This window comes from Phascolarctos cinereus, unplaced genomic scaffold, assembly GCF_003287225.1.
Source record: "Phascolarctos cinereus isolate Bilbo 61053 unplaced genomic scaffold, phaCin_HiC Scaffold_726;HRSCAF=1367, whole genome shotgun sequence".
In the NCBI taxonomy this organism is placed as follows: domain Eukaryota; kingdom Metazoa; phylum Chordata; class Mammalia; order Diprotodontia; family Phascolarctidae; genus Phascolarctos; species Phascolarctos cinereus.
The window spans coordinates 170,883,277-170,901,450 of record NW_027556098.1 but is presented as its reverse complement, the minus strand read 5'-3'; the positions used below and the strand labels follow the sequence as shown (position 1 = coordinate 170,901,450).

Here is an 18,174-nt window from a genome sequence, read left to right as displayed (position 1 = left end):
ATATATATATATTAACTATAATATATAGTTTATCTATAATTCATATATATAAATATATAAATAATTTATATATATATAAACTATATTCTAAATCAGTAACAATCAAAACTATCTGGCACTAGCTAAGAAACGGAGTGGTGGATCAGTGGACTAGATGAGGTACACAAGACACAGTAGTAAATGACCACAGTAACCTAGTATTTGATAAACCCAAAGACCTCAGATTCCAGGAAAAGAACTCACTATTTGACAAAAAATGCTGGGTAAACTGGAAAATAATATGGCAGAAACTAGGCATATGCCAACATCTTACATCATATACCAAGATAAGGTCAAAATGGGTACATGACTTAGACATAAAGCGTGATACCATAAGCAAATTAGGAGAACAAGGAATAGTTTACCTGTCATATCTATGAAGAAGGTAACAATTTAAGACCAAATGAGATAAGAGCATTACAAAATATAAAATGGATAATTATGATTACATGAAATTATACAACAAACAAAACCAATGAAACCAAGATTAGAAAGAAATCAGAAAGCTGGGAAATAATCTTTATAGCAAGTGTCTCTGATAAAGGCTTCATTTCTCAAATACACAGAGAAGTGAGTCAAATTTATAAATACAAGCTATTCCCCAAATGATGAATGATCAAAGGATATGGACAGCTTTCAGATGAAGAAATCAAAACTGTCTACAGTGATATGAAGAAATGCTCTAAATCACTATTGATTAGAGAAATGCAAATCAAAACAATTCTGAGGTACTGTCTCATACCTAACAGACTGGCTAATCAGATAAGGGAAATTATAAACGTTGGAAAGGATGTGGGAAAGATGGGACACTAATGCACTGTTGGTGGAGTTGTGAAGTTATCCAACCATTCTGGAAAGCAAGTTGGAACTATGACCAAAGGGCAATCAAACTGCGCATACCATTTGATCAGTCAATACCACTACTGAGTCTGTATCCCAGAGATCACAAAAAGGGGTAGAAGGACCTACATGTACAAAAATATTCATGGTAGCTCTTCTTATGCTGGCAAAGAATTGGAAATTGAGAGGATGACCATCAATTGGGGAATGGCTGAGCAAGCTGTGGTATATGAATGTAATGGAATACTATTGTGCTATAAGAAATGACAAGCAGGCAGATTACAGAAAAACCTGGAAAGACTTACATGAACTGATGCAAAGTGAAGTGAGCAGAACCAGGAGAACGTTGTACACAGTAATAGCAACACTGTACAATGATCAGCTATGATTGACTTAGCTCTTCTCAGCAACAGAATGATCCAAGACAATTCCAAAGGACTCATGATGGAAAATGCAATCCACATCCAGAGAAAGAAAGAACTGATGGAGTCTGAATGCAGACTGAAGTATACTATTCTCACTTTATTTTTTTTCATCGTTCTTTTCTTTTGGCCCATTTTTGTCTTTTGTGCTCCCCACAATATGACTAATATGGAAATATGTTCTACATGATTGCACATACATAACCTATATCAAATTGTTTACTGCCTTAGGGAGAAGGTGGTGAGGGAGGGAGGGAGATAATTTGGGACTCAAAAATTTTTTTAAGTGGATGCTAAAAACTGTTTACGTGTAATTGTAAAAAAAAAATACCATTAAAAATAAGTAAACAATGACCCTGGTAAATGGTAAGGGTGACTTCTACCCTTAAAGTACTTACATTACGTTGGGGGAATGAAATACACAAACGGATAAATATTGTACAAGAGAGGATGTGATTGAAGCAAAGGAGAGCACCAAATAGTTTTAGGGAAATGAGGAAAGAGAAGAGAGAAGGGACTCTTTCAAATGATAGTAACTAAGGAAGGCTTTATGGAGAAAGTGGCATGTGAGTTGATACTTGAAGGGTAAAAAACAATGATTCTGAAAGGCAAGGGAGTACATTTCAAGCAGAGAGAATGGATAGTATAAAGTCAGGAAGTCAGGAAATAGCATGTTGAGTTGAGCTGGTAGTTCAGTTTTTCTGGAACATACAGCAGTAATGTAAAATAAATTGGAAAGGTATGCTGGAACTAAATTGTTAAAGGCTCTAAAGGCCAGGCTTAGAAGTTGATAATTTATCCAATGGCGGCAAGGTAAGTACCTGAAAGCTTTTGAGCAGAGGAGTGACATGATAAGACCCTTTCCTTAGAGAAATCCTTTTTTTTTGCCAGATGTGGCAAGGATGGATTAGAATAAGGAAAAACTAAAAGAAGGAAGTCTAGTTAGGAGGTTGGTACAAAAGTTTAGTTAAGGAGAGATAAACCCCTGAAGTAGATTCATGGCACTGAACTGAAGGAATTGTGAAAAAGATCTTAATAGAGTTAAAATTTATAAACTAACAGGACTTGGCAAATCATTAGATAAGGCATAAGAGAGAAGAAAGAGTCAAAGATCAAACCTAGGTAACTGGATGACATTAAAACAGTGAGGGAACAGAGGGAAGATAAGTTCAGTTTTAGATGAACTAAGTTTAAAGTATCCAAGTGAAGAAGCTGAATAAATGATTGCAGATATGGGACTTGATTTCAAAAGAGAACACACATCTGCATGTATGTGTAGGGGAATGTGAGCATGCACACATACATACACACATACACACACACACACACATACACACACAGAGCAGTCACTTGGATAGAAACAGTAACTGAACCAACCAATGGGAGAGACAGGGCCAGGACAGCATACAAGGGGGACACCCATGTTTAAGGGGCAGTGGAAGATGACAAACAATTAATGGAGACTAAAAAGACAAGTTGGAAGAGAATCAGGAAAGAATCATATACCAGAGGCTCAGGGAGAAGATAACATCCAACAGAGTAGGCTGGTCAACAGTGGTAAATGTGGCAGAGAGGCCATCCAAATCAATGGCTTCTGAAAGAGCTGCTGAAGTAGTACAGTCTGAAACCAGATTACATGGAGTAAAGAGTTAAAGCATGAAAAGGAAATAGAGGTAGAAAATATAGACTAAACTTTCTTGAAATTTGATAGTAAAAAGGAAAAGGTATAGATGATCATTTGAAGATGTGACTAGGTCAAGTTTAAAGAGTATGAATTTGTACAACAGTCTGCTTTAAATAAATTCAATTTTACTTTACTTTCATGTACTGAAAGAACTAGAACTCGATTAACCAAAACTGCTGACTAAAAGTCACATCTTAATGACAAGAATGTTTTCCTGATAATGCAGCAAAATCACCAATGTGAGCAGCAAAGACTACTGTATACAAGGTGACTATAAAACTGAGGCAGCTAGGCGGAGCCCTGACAGAGCACTGGACTTAAGAGACTGGAAGACTCGAGTTCAATTTCTGCCTCGAATACCTACTACCTGCATGACCCCAGGCAAGTCCCTTAAATTCTATCTGCCTCTACTTCCTCATCTATAGAACCAGGGAAAATAATAAAAATAGCTACCTTCTAGAATTGAAAGGAACAAATGTGATAGTATTTGTAAAGCCTTTGCAAACCTTAAAGGGTTATATAAAAACTAGCTACTAACATTATTTTTTGTTTTTATTATGATTATTATTCATTCACTCTGGCTGTAATGGGTTAGGTGAGGAATTTCTCTTTTCTCTCTCAGATACTTGAGAAATTCCTGATTCCCAGTCTCTATTTATGCCTGTCAGCATACCTACAATTCATTCTTCATCCAGTTCATTTTAGAATAAGCTCAGAATAGCCAACATATCAGAGTCAAGGTTTTCTTCTGAAATGCAGATTAAAGTCTCCGTTTCTAGTTTTTACAAGCAGCAAAACCCTTAGATGCCTCAAAAGAACCACGTGCTTTTTCCAGTGATAGAAATGATAGGAGAGAAACCTGAGTCTGCATTCTACCCCACAGTGGGTAAGTAGAGAAGAGAAATTCTGATTAAACACAAGAATGACTGAAGTGGAAGAGAAAGTAAGCAAATTAATCTCTGAAGCCAATAGAAGGGGAGGAAATGGAGAGAGGAAAGCAGCACTATCAGCCTTTGACCAAAAAGTGTTTGTGAAGAACACTTCTGCTCAGTTCCCCATGGATTAATGACCAGATCTCCTCAATCACCTGACACTAATTCCCGTTAAGGTGGGGATTGGGGAACGGGGAACGGGACTGATACCCCAGGAACCAGAGCCCAAGAGAACAGTGTTCCCCCAGGCCACTAGTACTACTTTCAGCCTGGGCTCTCACAAACATCATCCAAATGAGCAAACCTTAAGGAAAAGGTATCCACCATCATTGCCGCTGCCACCACCACCACCAACCGCCAACCAACTGCCACCAACAGAGCATACAAGCTAGCCCAGCTGAAGCCGTGAGACATCTTAAGGAAGAAACAGGTGTCAAGTGGGTCAAACCATAGCCACTACTTTTACCATTATATTCCCTTGGAGGCAATGTAGGATACAGAGGCCAAGAGTCCCAGGATTAGCAGCTTATCCGCCCCCAATACCAGCAATCCTGTTTCCAATCCAGCCCCATGACCATTATAAAGAGGAATAACCTAGGGGGGGACATGACATGCAGGTGCTACAGCCCTTGCCTCCTCAGATGCCATAGCTATTGAAGACCTAGAAAAAACCATTTTTAATAAAGTTCTACATACTAACAAATGGTTCAACAATGAAAAAACAAACTGTTTTATCAATGGAATTTGCACTAAAGAAGGTTTATTACCATTTGCTTTTCAGTTGTACCATAAGGACCACTGGCCTTTCCATGTAGAATATCTGAAACCTCCTATATGTGAAAGCCCCTATTAGAATGTGAGGTCCATTAGAACATGGCCCCAAATCTGTTTTCTATTCCTAATGCCCAGCACTTCACATAGTAAGTAATTAACAAATGCTTTTTTCACTCCTTCAGTATGTTGGAAATAGATGTTATTGGCATTCGTGACTGAAACTTAATGCATTATGCTATGAGAATAGTTTTATACAGGATAATAAAGGCTTACAGAACTATTAACCTCAGATACATAATAGATCAAATATGTTTTTGTGAGCTCGCCTGTAAAATCAACCAAGAGATATTTTCTATGGAAAAATTTATTTGAAGTTCCAAACAGCCAGTTTTAAAAACTAAGTTTCAGAATAGAACTCTGAGTAGAACATCTCTGCATTGTTTACCAGTAAGTCAATGTTTCTAAAATCCTTGAAAACAGGTAGTTTTCTTAAGTAAACATTACCCTGATTAATATTTGTATTTGTATTATTCATTGTTTAATTATTTTTTTCATGAATTGTATAAGGGTAATAAATCTTTGCCCAATTCTCCCCTGAATTACAAATTCTGAATCTAAAGTTTTAGTGTAGTTTATTTGAACCCCTTCACCATCTAATTACTACCTGTACTTTAACTCACTCTTAGGGTTGTGAACTTTCTTCACAGATTTTCTCACATAAATGATGCTATTTTTAAACTTCAAAGCAAACAATGTTGTACTTCCAACAACAATTTGTCTTTCCTTTCTCTTCTTCTTCCTAGCAAGCCCCAGCTAAAAATTCAGTACTGTCTCCAAGTAACTCATTTACTCTTCTACTAATCAGAGATAAGGTGCAACTGTGAGCATCGAGTTGCTTTTCTCTCCACCTAAGTAATTCAACAAGAATTTTACCTTATTAATACTAAAAACACAACTCTCAAAAGTTAAGAAGTTTTTTTTCAAATACATTTAAGATTACTGTAGCTTAAAAAACAGTTACAATTCTTACTTTACTGAGTGGAAGGGAAAGTCAGGAGCTATGATTTGTAGACTCTACGTCAAAAATATCACTTATGAATTCATAAGCAGTAATAACACAAATAAAAGATAATTAAAACCCCATTATAACTAAACTCTGTCTACCCAAGGCTTTTCTAACCCTTTACGCTTAGTCATCTACTCTCTGAAAGTAAGGATCAGCAGAATCATCTTCTTCAGGATGCTGTAACAATTGCTTCTAGCTTCTGTTCTAGCTTCCACCTGATGTGTCCTTTGGCCAATCAGGGGTCATCATTCAACAAGCATTCATTATGGGCATCCCATTATGTATCAGACAAAGAGCAGGGTACAGGGACTGTAAAGTTAAAAAGTCCCTGCCCTCAAGGAGCTTATATTTTATTGGAAGAAGCAGACATATGTGAAAGTGTATGCAAAGTAATTTAGGGAGTGGGGTACTACCAGATGAGGAATGCCCTTGTATAGGAGTTGGCTCTTGACTAGAGCTTTAAAGGAAGTAAGAGATTTCTAAATGGGTAAGATTCTGGGGGAGCACATTCCAGGCACAGAGGCACAAGCATGGAGAAGAGGATACAATGTTGTGGGCAGTACTGACAACCGCTAAAGCCAGTCTGGCTGCAATACAAAGGGTGTGAAGGAGAAATGGGTCTGGAAGGGTAGGCTGGAGCCAGATTGCTAAAGGTTTTAATGGCAAACAGAGTTGGTATTTTATCCCAGAGCCACCAAAGTTTTTTGAGTAGGAGAGTGACACTGTCAAACTTGCACTTTAAGAATAATTTTGGCAACAGAATAGATTGGAAAGGGGAGACACCTGAGACAGGGAGCCTAATTAAGCGTCTATTGTGATAGACTAAAAGAGACTACGGTGCCTTCCTATTGCAAATGCTCTGTTTGGCATTTAAAGTCTTTCATAACTTAGCCCCCTCCTAACTTTCCAATCTTCATTCACCCTACTACCCCACACGTACTCTGATCCGGTGACACTGACCTCCTAGTTGTTCCAAAAACAAGACGCCCCATCTCTTGGCTACCAGTATTTTCTTTGGCTGCCCCTCACACTTGGAACGTTTTCCCTCCTCAGTTCTGACTACTAACCTTCCTGGTTTCCTTTACATAACAACTAAAATACTACTTTCTACATAAAACACTTTGCAAAACTTAAAAGTGGTATGTAAATATTGTTGTTGTAACTTTAGGTTTTAAGGCAGGTTATAAAAGAAAGAGTGGAGTTGCAAGTCAGAAAACCTGAATTCCAAATGGAACTCCGTCTGCAGCTTACTAATCATATGATTTTGAAACAAATTATAACCTCCTTGAACTGTTTCCTTTTCTGTAAAATGGAAGTAGTGATGACTGCCTATCTTATAAGATTGTTATAAAGATCAAATGATATTATATGGGAAATACTACATAAATGCAAACTATTACTATAATAACTATTTAAACCTAATAATGAAGGTAGAAAGAAAATACATTGGAGCTAACAATAAATAAGAACAGGGCTTAGAATTAGGTCATAACATTTTTAGAGCTAAAAAGCAGGCTTTGAAAAGCATCTAATTCAACTTTCACATTTACCAAGGAGGAAAATTAAGCCTATAAAAGTTAAGTGATCTGCTCAAAGTCACAAACTGAGTTGCTAACAGAACCAAGTCTAAAAGCAAAGTCTTCTGACCCTTAGTTCACTGGTCTTTCAACCACCGACATGAGGCCTTAAATCTGACGAACTATGTTTCAATGCTTAAATAATTGCTACCTATAAGCAAATTTTGTCTTTTGAAGTAATACAGTGATTTAAAGGTGAACATTTTAAATGTCCTTTAAATCACTGGTTTTAATAAACTGAAGACAAAAATCTTAATTTATTTCCAAATACATAATAAAGTAATGCAATTATAAAAGGATGTTTTCATGAGGACCATCTCCTCTGTAAGCTATGGATAACTCTGGGTGAATATGGCACTTTAGAATGACTATTCTATTCCAACCAAAACAGATTATTTCATTTTGGTGGATCTCAAATTCCTCTTTAAAAATAAAAATAAAGACCTGTCTTTTTAACACCAATATTCTTTTCAAGGTATGCACTTCCTCAATCTCCAAAGAGTTAACATTGTGGGCTACCCAACAAGCAACTGAGAAGCAAATTAGTATGAGTAGGCTGCAATAGTAAAATGTATGACTACAAAAGATGGAGCTGGAAAAGGAGATAGATTGGTTTGTAGCAACACCTCTAGATAGCTGACTGATAGCCACATGTGCCATGTATATAGCATACAGAGATCTAAAAGAAGGCAATTACTACATCTAATGAATTAACCTCTGATGAAAGATTTATGGGAGGACATGAAGTCCACAGAGAAGTTATCATCTGTATTGTAGTAAGAGGTATCCAAATTGATGAGATATGGAAAAGATGAAGAGATGATAAATAGTACAGTTTGATGGGATTCAAAACTCCTTGAATGAATTAGAAGAGAAATAGATCATATACCTCTCACAGCTATGGGCAGATAACGTATTCTTAACTAAATGAAAGGCAATTACAAAAGACAAAATAGATAACTATGATTATCTGAACCTGAAAAGCTTCTTCATAGACAAATTAACTTACTGAGGATAAGAAGTGTTCAAATGGGGAAAACTCTTTCTATCAAATTTCTCTGATAAGGGCTTGGTATTCAAGATATAGCATCAATTAGTAAACACACACACACACACACACACACACACACACACACACACACACACACTAATAACCATTCTCCAATAGATAAGTAGTCAAATGATACGAACCAAGTTCTCAAAAGAAGAACTGCAAAGTATTCAAAAAACCACATGAAAGAATGCTCCAAATTACTAATCATAAGAGAAATGTAAATCAAAACAACCTTGAGGTTTCACTTCACATCCTGTAAACTGGAAAAAATGGTCAAAAAAATGGCAACAGTAAATGCTGGAGGGGTTATGGAATGAGAAGTGCACAGTCAGAAAATGTAGGTTTGAATGCCACCTTTGGAATTTAACTACCTTGGTGACCCTGGATAAGTCATTTTGCTTCAAAGAGATTTCCTAACATCACCTCATCATTAAAATGAGAAAGATAATACAAGAGCTACCTACCTTACCGTGTTATTGTGAACAAACTATATGAGTTATTATTATACTAACATAAAAGTCTTCTAATCCCTTTCTTTCCTCAATGCTATTCAATAGTTCAGATTCAATTAAATAACCACTGTTGTCCAATCTACTCTTTATACACTGTAAATGCTACTTTCTTCTATTTTCCTGATCCAACTTTCTTTCCCTTTTATCCACACAGCTCTGCTGAAATTAAAACAAATTCTTATCCATCCACCAGGACACATTCTTTCTAATTTAAAAGCCTATCCTCCTCTTGTAAATGTTTCCCAAGGGAAGATACTGAAATTTTCCCAATTAATATGTACATATATCTCAGCACGTAACTTTAAGTATACCTCAATATCTTAATTTTGTTAACTGACAGTCTACAATATAAAGCAGAAACTCTGCTTTTTATGTGATATATATGTCTGTGTGTGTGTGTGTGTATATATATATATATATATATATATATATATATATATATATATACACACACACACACACACACACACACATATACATATGTATATGTATATATGTATATCAGCATGTTTTAGAGCACCAATGGCCTGGATATGAATCCCCTCTGTGTTACTTAACTACCTGTAAGACCTTGGGCAAATCACTTAATCTCTCTGGACCTCAGTGTCTTCACCAGCAAAACAACAGAGTTGGATTTGCATCTCTAAGTCGGGAGTACTAAGTATTTCTAAGTAACAATCATGTAAATTTTTACTCAAATAGACTCCTTTGCCCTGCCCTATTCCACAAAGACTATGACTTAAATGACTTTTGAACTCCAATCTACTTCTGCTTTAATATAACTACTATACCTCTGCATCCTTTTTTTTGTAAGCAGGCTTTATCATGTGGGTTGTCTTTCCTGATGGGAATTATAAAAAGTAAAATTTGAGCCTATTTTTGAAAAAGAATTTCAAATTAATAAGGACAAAAGCTAAGCAAGAAACATAATTTAAAAAAGGAAGAGGAAGGAGGGAGGAAAAGAGAAAGGAGGAGGAAGAAGAGGAGGTAAAAAAGGGAAAAAAAGGAGAAAACTGTGATTACCCAAGAATAAAGAAAAATAATAGATTTCTCAACTCAAATATTTACTCAAAAGTCCAAGCTAAGACCTGGGCGCGGGGGGGGGGGAGGGGGAGGAAGACCCCTTAGAACTGTAAATTGAAAAATATACCCCTTCTTTTTCAGTTGTGTGTGACTCTTCATGACCCTATTTGGGGTTTTCTTGTCAAAGATACTGGAGTGATTTGCCATTTCCTTCTCCAGCCCATTTTACAGAACAGGAAAATGAGGCAAACTGGGAAGGTTACCCAGCTAGTGTCTGAGGCCAGATTTGAACTCACGAAGATGAGTCTTCCTGATTCCAGGGTCAGAATTCTATCTGCTGCACCACCTAGCTTCCCAATGCCCTTTTTACCCCTCTTAATAAGAGTATATGAAGATCCAGAAAAAGTAAGAGATTTCTTAGCCTGGGCACAACCAAAACTGTTTCCTTCAAAACTGTTTCCAGACAATAAATAGTTACCAAAACAAGTATCTACTTAGGACAAACATGTCTTGATATGAAGAGAAATTTAACCCTGTGGCTGTCAAGGAATCTATTTTTTTTACCTTCTGAGGTTTTGCCCTTATTCAATCTTTAACTACGTAAAGACTGAATTAAGTGAAATATCTCTTCTGTCTTCTAAACTCAATTGGAGAGGTCACAATTTAGAAACAATGTTGACATAAGCATGGACAGAATGGTGAGGTGATGCAAAATCCTGTCATTTAAGAATCAACTGAAGAAACTAGAGATGATTAGACTGGAGAGAAAAAAAGACTGAGGAGGCCATGCCAGCTGTCTTCCAATATCCGAAGGAATATCACTTGTTCTGCTTTGCTCAGAGGAACAAAATATGGAAGTTAGAGAAGCAGACTTCACGGCTTAATCAATATAAGAAAAAACATTCCCAACAAATTAGTGCTACCCAAAAGTGGAATAGAATGTCTTCTGAGGTGCTAGGGCTCTGCATAAATGAACCTCTTTACTTGTCTGAAATACTATAGAAGGGGTTCCTCCTTTAGGTATGACTTAGAGTAGACTAAACACTCCAAAGTGATTTGTCTTCAGTCACATAGGTAACATTCAAGTAGCAGAACTAGGCTATGACCCCAGGTCTACTGATGCCAAATCCCATCACTCCTATTGCACCACACTGCTTCCTCATAAACAGAATGATGTCAGGGGCCTGGAGGCCAAATTACATAAAGAACAGCTGATGGAAACAAGGCTGTTTCAACCTGGAGAAGATTTCAGTTGAAAGGGTAGGTGCCTTAAATTATTTAAGGGACTCTGATGAGGGAAAAAGGAAAGACTTATTTTGTGTAACTCAGGACCAATGGGCTGAAATTCTAGGAAGGCATATTTCGGCACAGTGCAGGGAAGAATTTCAAAGCAATAAAGTCATCCAGCAGGGAGACAGACTGCTTTACGAGTTCACTGGAATTGTTCACAAAGAAGTGACATGACACTCAAGGCTACTCCTTCATGGAAGGGACTTTACATATTCTAAGGTTAAGAAACACAATATGGAGCAAACGATGAAGACAGTAAAGATACTGAAAATTTTAGGACCAAATCTTTCTTAGTAAATTGTCTATCATACACTCACAACATGTAATCATAGGAATTTAGAGATGGAAAAGATCTTAGAGACCCAATCTTTTTCATTCACTCATTCATTCAACAGCCAATCATTAGGTGCCTGTGTCCAAAGAACCATAGAGGATACTGAAGATAAGGATAAGTAATACAGGATCCCTGCCCTCAGTTGAGGCTGAGAGAAATTAAGTGATTTGGTCAAAGTCATACGGTTAATATCAGAAACAGAACTAGGAATTCTATCTCCTCCTCCCCAATTCAGTGCTTTCTGCTGCTCTCATATGAACCAGATCAATATATATATATATATATATATATATATATATATATATATATATATATATATATATATCATCGATCAGTCACTTGTACCAAAATCCTTACCTCATATTTGGGGACATCCACTAAATCTATAACAAATTCCCTGAGTCGCTTTGCTAAATAAAATCTGACCTTAGCTGGGTCACAAATGAGTTATTCTTATCAGATGTCTGAAAGTGGTCAAGAGAAACTTATTTGGAAAAAGAAGGAAAGATCAATTTTGAGATTGCTTTTCCCAGTTATTCTCTTCCTTCATTTCTATTCCTCACATCTAAATATACTACTCCTGGCATCTTCAGGTTCAGTCTTCAAGCTGAAATCAATGCTTTGTCTAGACGTCACATTTAAAACCTAACAAAGTGAAATCTGCCACACAGGACTTCAAATGTAATGCACATACTCACCAGGCAGATTTGGGTTATAAAAAGAAAGAACCATTGAACATTAATAGACAATTTAGTTTTTAAATGTCATGGAAGAATTAAATGAAACCCTAAGAAAGGAACTTTATTTATATGTATGTACACACATACACACATACAGGTATGTGAATATATATACACATATATTCACACACATATATACATATATGCATATAAATACTGTAATAAGAAAGGAATTACTAAGAGATGTAGGTACATAATGTTCAATCCATTCAACTCCAGGTAAGAAATAATACTCCCAAGTTTGTATATATGTATGCATATGTCATTCCAAAGACCAACAAATGAATGATCTGTTGAAAAAACAGTTAGAAAGTATTTCTATATGAGTTAATTTTCAAGGATACTAAATTCAATCTGCTTTAATCTATTAAACTAAGGGTCAAGACATTTTTTGTAAGTCACCAATGGGGATAAGCCATGCCTTGGTGTCACTGGCTAGTCTATGAAACAGATAAAACAGATCCAAAAAAGGCAAAAAGGGACACCGGAAAAAAAAAAGGAAGAGCACACAAGAAAAAAAAGGGAAAAAAACAGAAGAAAGACAAAGAAGAAAATACATGGAGAGAAACAGGTAGAATGCCCTTCAACAACTTGGCTCATACCACGTATAGCCTACCATGATCTAAACCAACTTCTGAAAAAAGACAACACAAAAGGTTACCCAGTCATTGCAGTAAAAGAAAAGGCAAATTTAAAACACAGGTCCATGACAAACAAAAAGTCAAGATTATTCCACCAATAAAAGTGAAAAGCAACACACAAGACTATTAGAATAGCAAAAAGAGACAAAGAAAATAACAGGTGCCCAGATGCTCATATATAATGAACATAAAATTTTAAAACTAGAAGTGAGCTTAAAGAGTATCTAGTTCACCCTCTTCATTTAATAGAATAAAGGCCTAAAAAAGTGGTTTGCCCATAATAATATTATAGAGCTAGTCGGCATCAAGACTGGGCTCAAACCAAAGTATTTAGTCCTGTGCTCTCCATGCTTCTCACCAATTAAATTTTTGTGAGCCAAATTTATTTTAAAAATTATCAGCACTATTAAGACAATATTTCAGGGAAGCCGTTATTATGGTATCAAAATAAGCTGAGCACACCCTCTTAAGAAGTTACTTCTTAAGGCTTCCCCTCTGAGGGTACATGTTGCCTACTGAATGAGTTTCACCAGAATTCTCAATGTGGTTGGTTGAGGCTCCCTTAAAAACTAGAGTTCTATCATAAGGCACAAGCACTTCTAATTATGGTTAAATCTTATCCTTCTGAAGGGCAAGGGAACTTGTCAGAGTTTTATTCAATGTAATCCTAAAATGTAGCTAATAAGTCTAGACAGCACACACACACACACGCAGAAAACAAGAAATAAACACATGAAATAAATTTAAAAGGTCTCCGGGATTGAAACTGCGTAAATAAAATTATTCCTTAAAAAAAATTAAATTCAAATTCTCTTCCACAAAATGCTACAATGAGATACTAAATATTGCTAATTAACCCAATCCAATTACAAAACTTGCAGCCATTATGCTTAAAAAATAAATAAATAACCTCAAGACATCTCAACAAGAACACAGAAAAAAATCCTTTAAATCCTTAAACCAGATGTGGGTCCAGGGCAAATGTAATAAATTATTTAATCCTTGAAGAAAGTATTCACAAGTATTCTACCTTAATTAAAAAAAAACACTCTTATTTATAGTTGTCATCAAAATGTAGAATAGAAAATCTTAATCACATAATGAACTATAGTCCTTTTTCTAGTATTTTTAGATGCAATCATTCAAGAAAAGATGATGCAAAGATGAAAAGTCTTCCTGTACAAAGTTGACTAAAGATTACCAAAACAATCCACTTACAGGTTTTCTCTATTTTTCAGAAAAGATTCTATTCACTGGCAAAAGAAATGATTTGTTGTTCTGTTTGTTTGTTTGTTTTAAGGTTGGGAGAATTCTATAAACCAGAGAAATTTTAAGTGTTTCTTTGTTTCTGAATTGGATGTCACTAGATACATAACTTGAATTTGTGTAGATACAATATTAAAAGATTCTGGCTCTTATAACACAATAAAGCATTTCAAATAAACTACTCTTTAGCCAGGAGAAGGATGCATTGTTAACAGCAGAAAGAAAAACTGAAACGTCTACCTGAATTGAATGAAAATACTTGTTAATACAATGTTTTCATTTCTTGTTTCATCAAATATAGCTAATAGATGTACCGTTCCCAATAAAACCTAAGAAGTTTTCAACTTTTTCCAATGTGTTTTAAATATTACAATAGTGTAAGAACTCATGATAAACCCAGGTCCCTGGAGCACAGAATTATAATCATCCTCACATTTTAAAAATTTCTGGAAAGAAAATAATAATGAAATAAAATGCTAAGGCTGAATTCACAATCAGATTTTTATTTTGTCACATTTTAGAAGATGAAAAACGAAAAGAGGTTAAAAACATTCAAAACCAAGGAGATTATGAAGGGCATTCTAAGATGATTCTAAGTTCCTAAGATATCTCTTAGAAGATTAAAATAGCAAATTAAATGTTATACACACCTGCCTATATCCAACAGGTTGACTCTGTATAACCTGACCCTTGAACACATTATATGTGTTTATAAACATATAAATATTTAGAAAAATTAAATGAGAAAGTTTGTGAGACTTAAGAAAATGTCTAACAAAACCTAATGTAGAATAAAACTTTTCTTCTCTATTACTCATTATTTAAAAAAAAAAGAATAGACTTATAGAATATGTAATAGCCCAGAAAGATAAATCTGAAAAACAAGATTTTAAAAAGAAAAATAATCACAAATGTTTCAATAATGACAGGTTTCATACCAGAGATAGAAATCAACAGCAGGGGCAACACAATAAAATACTCAGAGCACATCTACTTGATAAAAGAAGTCCTTTAGAAATCTATTATTTTAAGTTATAAAACTGTTCAAATGTTACTAACAGATTAGATCTCTAGAATTTCTTTTTAAGCTATGCAGCATTTATTTTCTTTTTTCCTACCAGTTTTATTGTAAATGAAATATTCTACAGCAGCAGAATTATGGCTATTTACCTGCTGGCCTAGTGAAAATGATCTTACAGGAAAACCGTTGCTCAATTTCTCTTCTCTTGCTCGCAAGCTAAGTGGAGAAAGCTGCAAGAGCTATACAGCAAGCCTCCTTATTCCAGAAGTAGTGCCTTATGTCTGCTCAAGAACAACCTTGTTCACCAATTAGTGTGACTCAGGTGGGTTTGGAATGGAGTAATGTCCACAATTCCTTGGGCAGTTAGAGGCAGTCATGCTCCTCCTCCTCAAAGGCAGGAGAGCTGAAAAAGGGGTTCAACAGAAGGCTCTCAAGAAGAACAAGAGGTATACACCAACCAGAGTATATGAGGGTAGAATAGGAGTATAGGGGAAAATAAAAATCACAACATTAAAGCACTTTGCAAGCAAGAGCCAAAGACTCAATGTTACCGAGGCCTTCACTCTTTTTAGTCATCCCATTGTTCATCTTCCCTCCCAAATCATGCACAAAAAGAGCTGTCAGCCTGCCTTAAGCACGTTCCTTCTTCCATTTAAACAGACATGATTCTTTTGGTTAATCTCTGGCAATGATCGCCATTTCACAGCACATTCAGCCCACCCGGAACTGATCAATACCACTACAGACATAAGACTAGACTTTATCCATTTATTAACCACAAGGAAATGTACCATTCAGCAAAATCCTATAGAATTCAAAGAGGGTGGTGTGTGTGTGTGTGTGTGTGTGTGTGTGTGTGTGTGTGTGTGTGTGTGTGTGTGTGTGCGCGCGCACTGAGAGAGAGAGAGAGAGAGAGAGAGAGAGAGAGAGAGAGATACACAAAGAAACTACCACCCCCTATGGCAAGTAAGATTAAGATATGGCCACAAAAATTCAACTGTCAAATGACAGATATGTAATAGTGTTTTCACTTTACAACCTACTCAATTAAGTGCTGGATATTATGATAAACAAATCTGGTATATTTTAAAGTATATTTAATCTATTCAATATATAGTGTATATGAATGCACACCTTTAGACTGTAGTACAAGGTTTAACAGATTTTCTAATATAAAAGACTAGATATCTTTTCCAACCACTGGTTGCAACCATAAAACATTCCCTCAAAATCAAAATTTCAAATAGAAAAACAGCTAGATCATCCTTCTAACCACTGACAGCAGTCCTGAAACATTCTCTCTAAAGAATTCAATTCTTTGAGTATAGGTTATTTTATACAAGCAATTTTCCTACTAAGAAAACAAAACCTCTAAGCAAGAGTTTTAAAACAAGAGGCATTAGGTAGGTGAGCAAAATCTATACTTACAAATGGTACACGAAAATCCAGCACACTAGCATAACACACAGCTCAAATACATCCTCTGCATGCAATACTAGTTAATTACTCTCAGAAAAGCAACTATTTTTTTTAACACTGCTGGACACTGAAGTTTAAGATGTGAGACCCAGCTGAAATGATATATTATTGATTACAGATTAATATTTCTTATGCTACCAAATTAAGTAGCAGTTGACTAAACTGCTACTACAATGTTCATGAACAATGCACTATTTAAAAATACTCGTTTTGAGAATTCCATTTCAAATGAAGCTACATATTTTGGAATCCGCCTTACCAGGTTTCAAATATTTACATAAAATGTCACCTGTGGTATTTGCGGCTTAATTGAAACCCTACAGAAGCTGTCATCCAACGTTATGGCCACAGATCACGTACTTTCTCACTCACTTCGACAACAGAGCATTCACTCATGTCAGCAAACCAAGCTAACTTAAACCGATTTAAAAAAAAAATTCATGGAGGCTTCCAGATCACAATCAAACCGGGGTGGGGGGGGAGAGTGTGAAGAGGTTGGGGGGGAGAACCCCCCAGTCTCCACCGAAGCAAAACGACCCGACAACAACAAGCCGCCGCCGCCACCACACTCGTCCGACTCCAACCTACCTGAAGAGCAAGAGATAAGAAAGACAGCAAACGCCAACTTTGCAGCGGCTCCCATTTTCCCGAGGCACCGGGGAATCCGTAGCAAGTTCTGGCGAGATATCCAGTGCCCTGGATCTTCCTCGGAGCCAAACCCCCCGGTGTCCAATCAACCGTCATAGGGCATAGTCGGAGCTCCCTCGATCGAAACGCTCCACGGGGTGGGCAACACCAGCAACAACAATCACAACAAAAGGCAACACCAGAAACAAACAAAAACAAAAAACAAAAAAGCAAAAAACCCAGCACCACACACACTCACGAACCAAAAAACAAAAACGTTAAATAATTAAAAAATAAAAATAAGAAAGGCACCACCGACAAAAGCAGACTTAAATCACTGTCAAAATCACTGTCAACTCGTCTCCCCTCTCATAGCTCGCTGAACAAAACGCCAGCGGAGGGGGAGGAGGCGGAGAAGCAGGAGGAGGAGGAGAAGGAGGAGGAGGCGGAGGCGGAGGAGGAGGAGGCGGAGGAGAAGCGGGAGGCGGCGGCAGCGGCGGCGGCGGCTGCCGCCTGGACAGTCCGGCGATCGTGGACTCCAGTCCGATGTCCCGACCGACCTTCAACCCGGACGCCCAAAGTCCGGGAGCCCTTCGGACGCGACGCCTGCAGCGGCGGCGGCGGCAGTGGTAGCGATTGGTCACGGTGGCGGTGGTGGCGGCGGCGGTGGTGGCGGCCGTGTCCAGGGCTTCGGCTCCGGGCTCGGCCGAGTTTTTTTCGGTCCCTCGGCCTCCCCTTTGGCGCCCCGCCCCCCGAACTTCCGGTTCCGGCCCAAAGCAGGAAAGCAAGGAGCGGGCGAGGAACGGCCGGTGGAGGCCGGGCGCGGCAGGCGCGCGTGCCGGGGCCGGGAAGG

At 37.1% G+C, this 18,174-nt stretch overlaps 1 protein-coding gene across 2 annotated transcripts in view; it reads right to left on the bottom strand.

The window, feature by feature from the left end:
• Nucleotides 1-17,960, bottom strand: part of ACVR2A (activin A receptor type 2A) — a 138,758-nt gene extending 120,798 nt beyond the window's left edge. Inside the window, exon 1 of one of the 2 annotated variants that reach the window (XM_020984739.2) lies at nucleotides 17,882-17,960. Coding sequence is in view for 1 of the 2 variants with exons in the window: in XM_020984738.2 (XP_020840397.1) it covers nucleotides 17,283-17,337 (55 nt within the window). In the remaining variant the exon portion in view is untranslated. Of the gene's footprint in view, nucleotides 1-17,282; nucleotides 17,652-17,881 lie in introns of those variants that run through there. The other variant, XM_020984738.2, reaches the window with a different exon arrangement.
• Nucleotides 17,961-18,174: the final 214 nt, after the last annotated feature.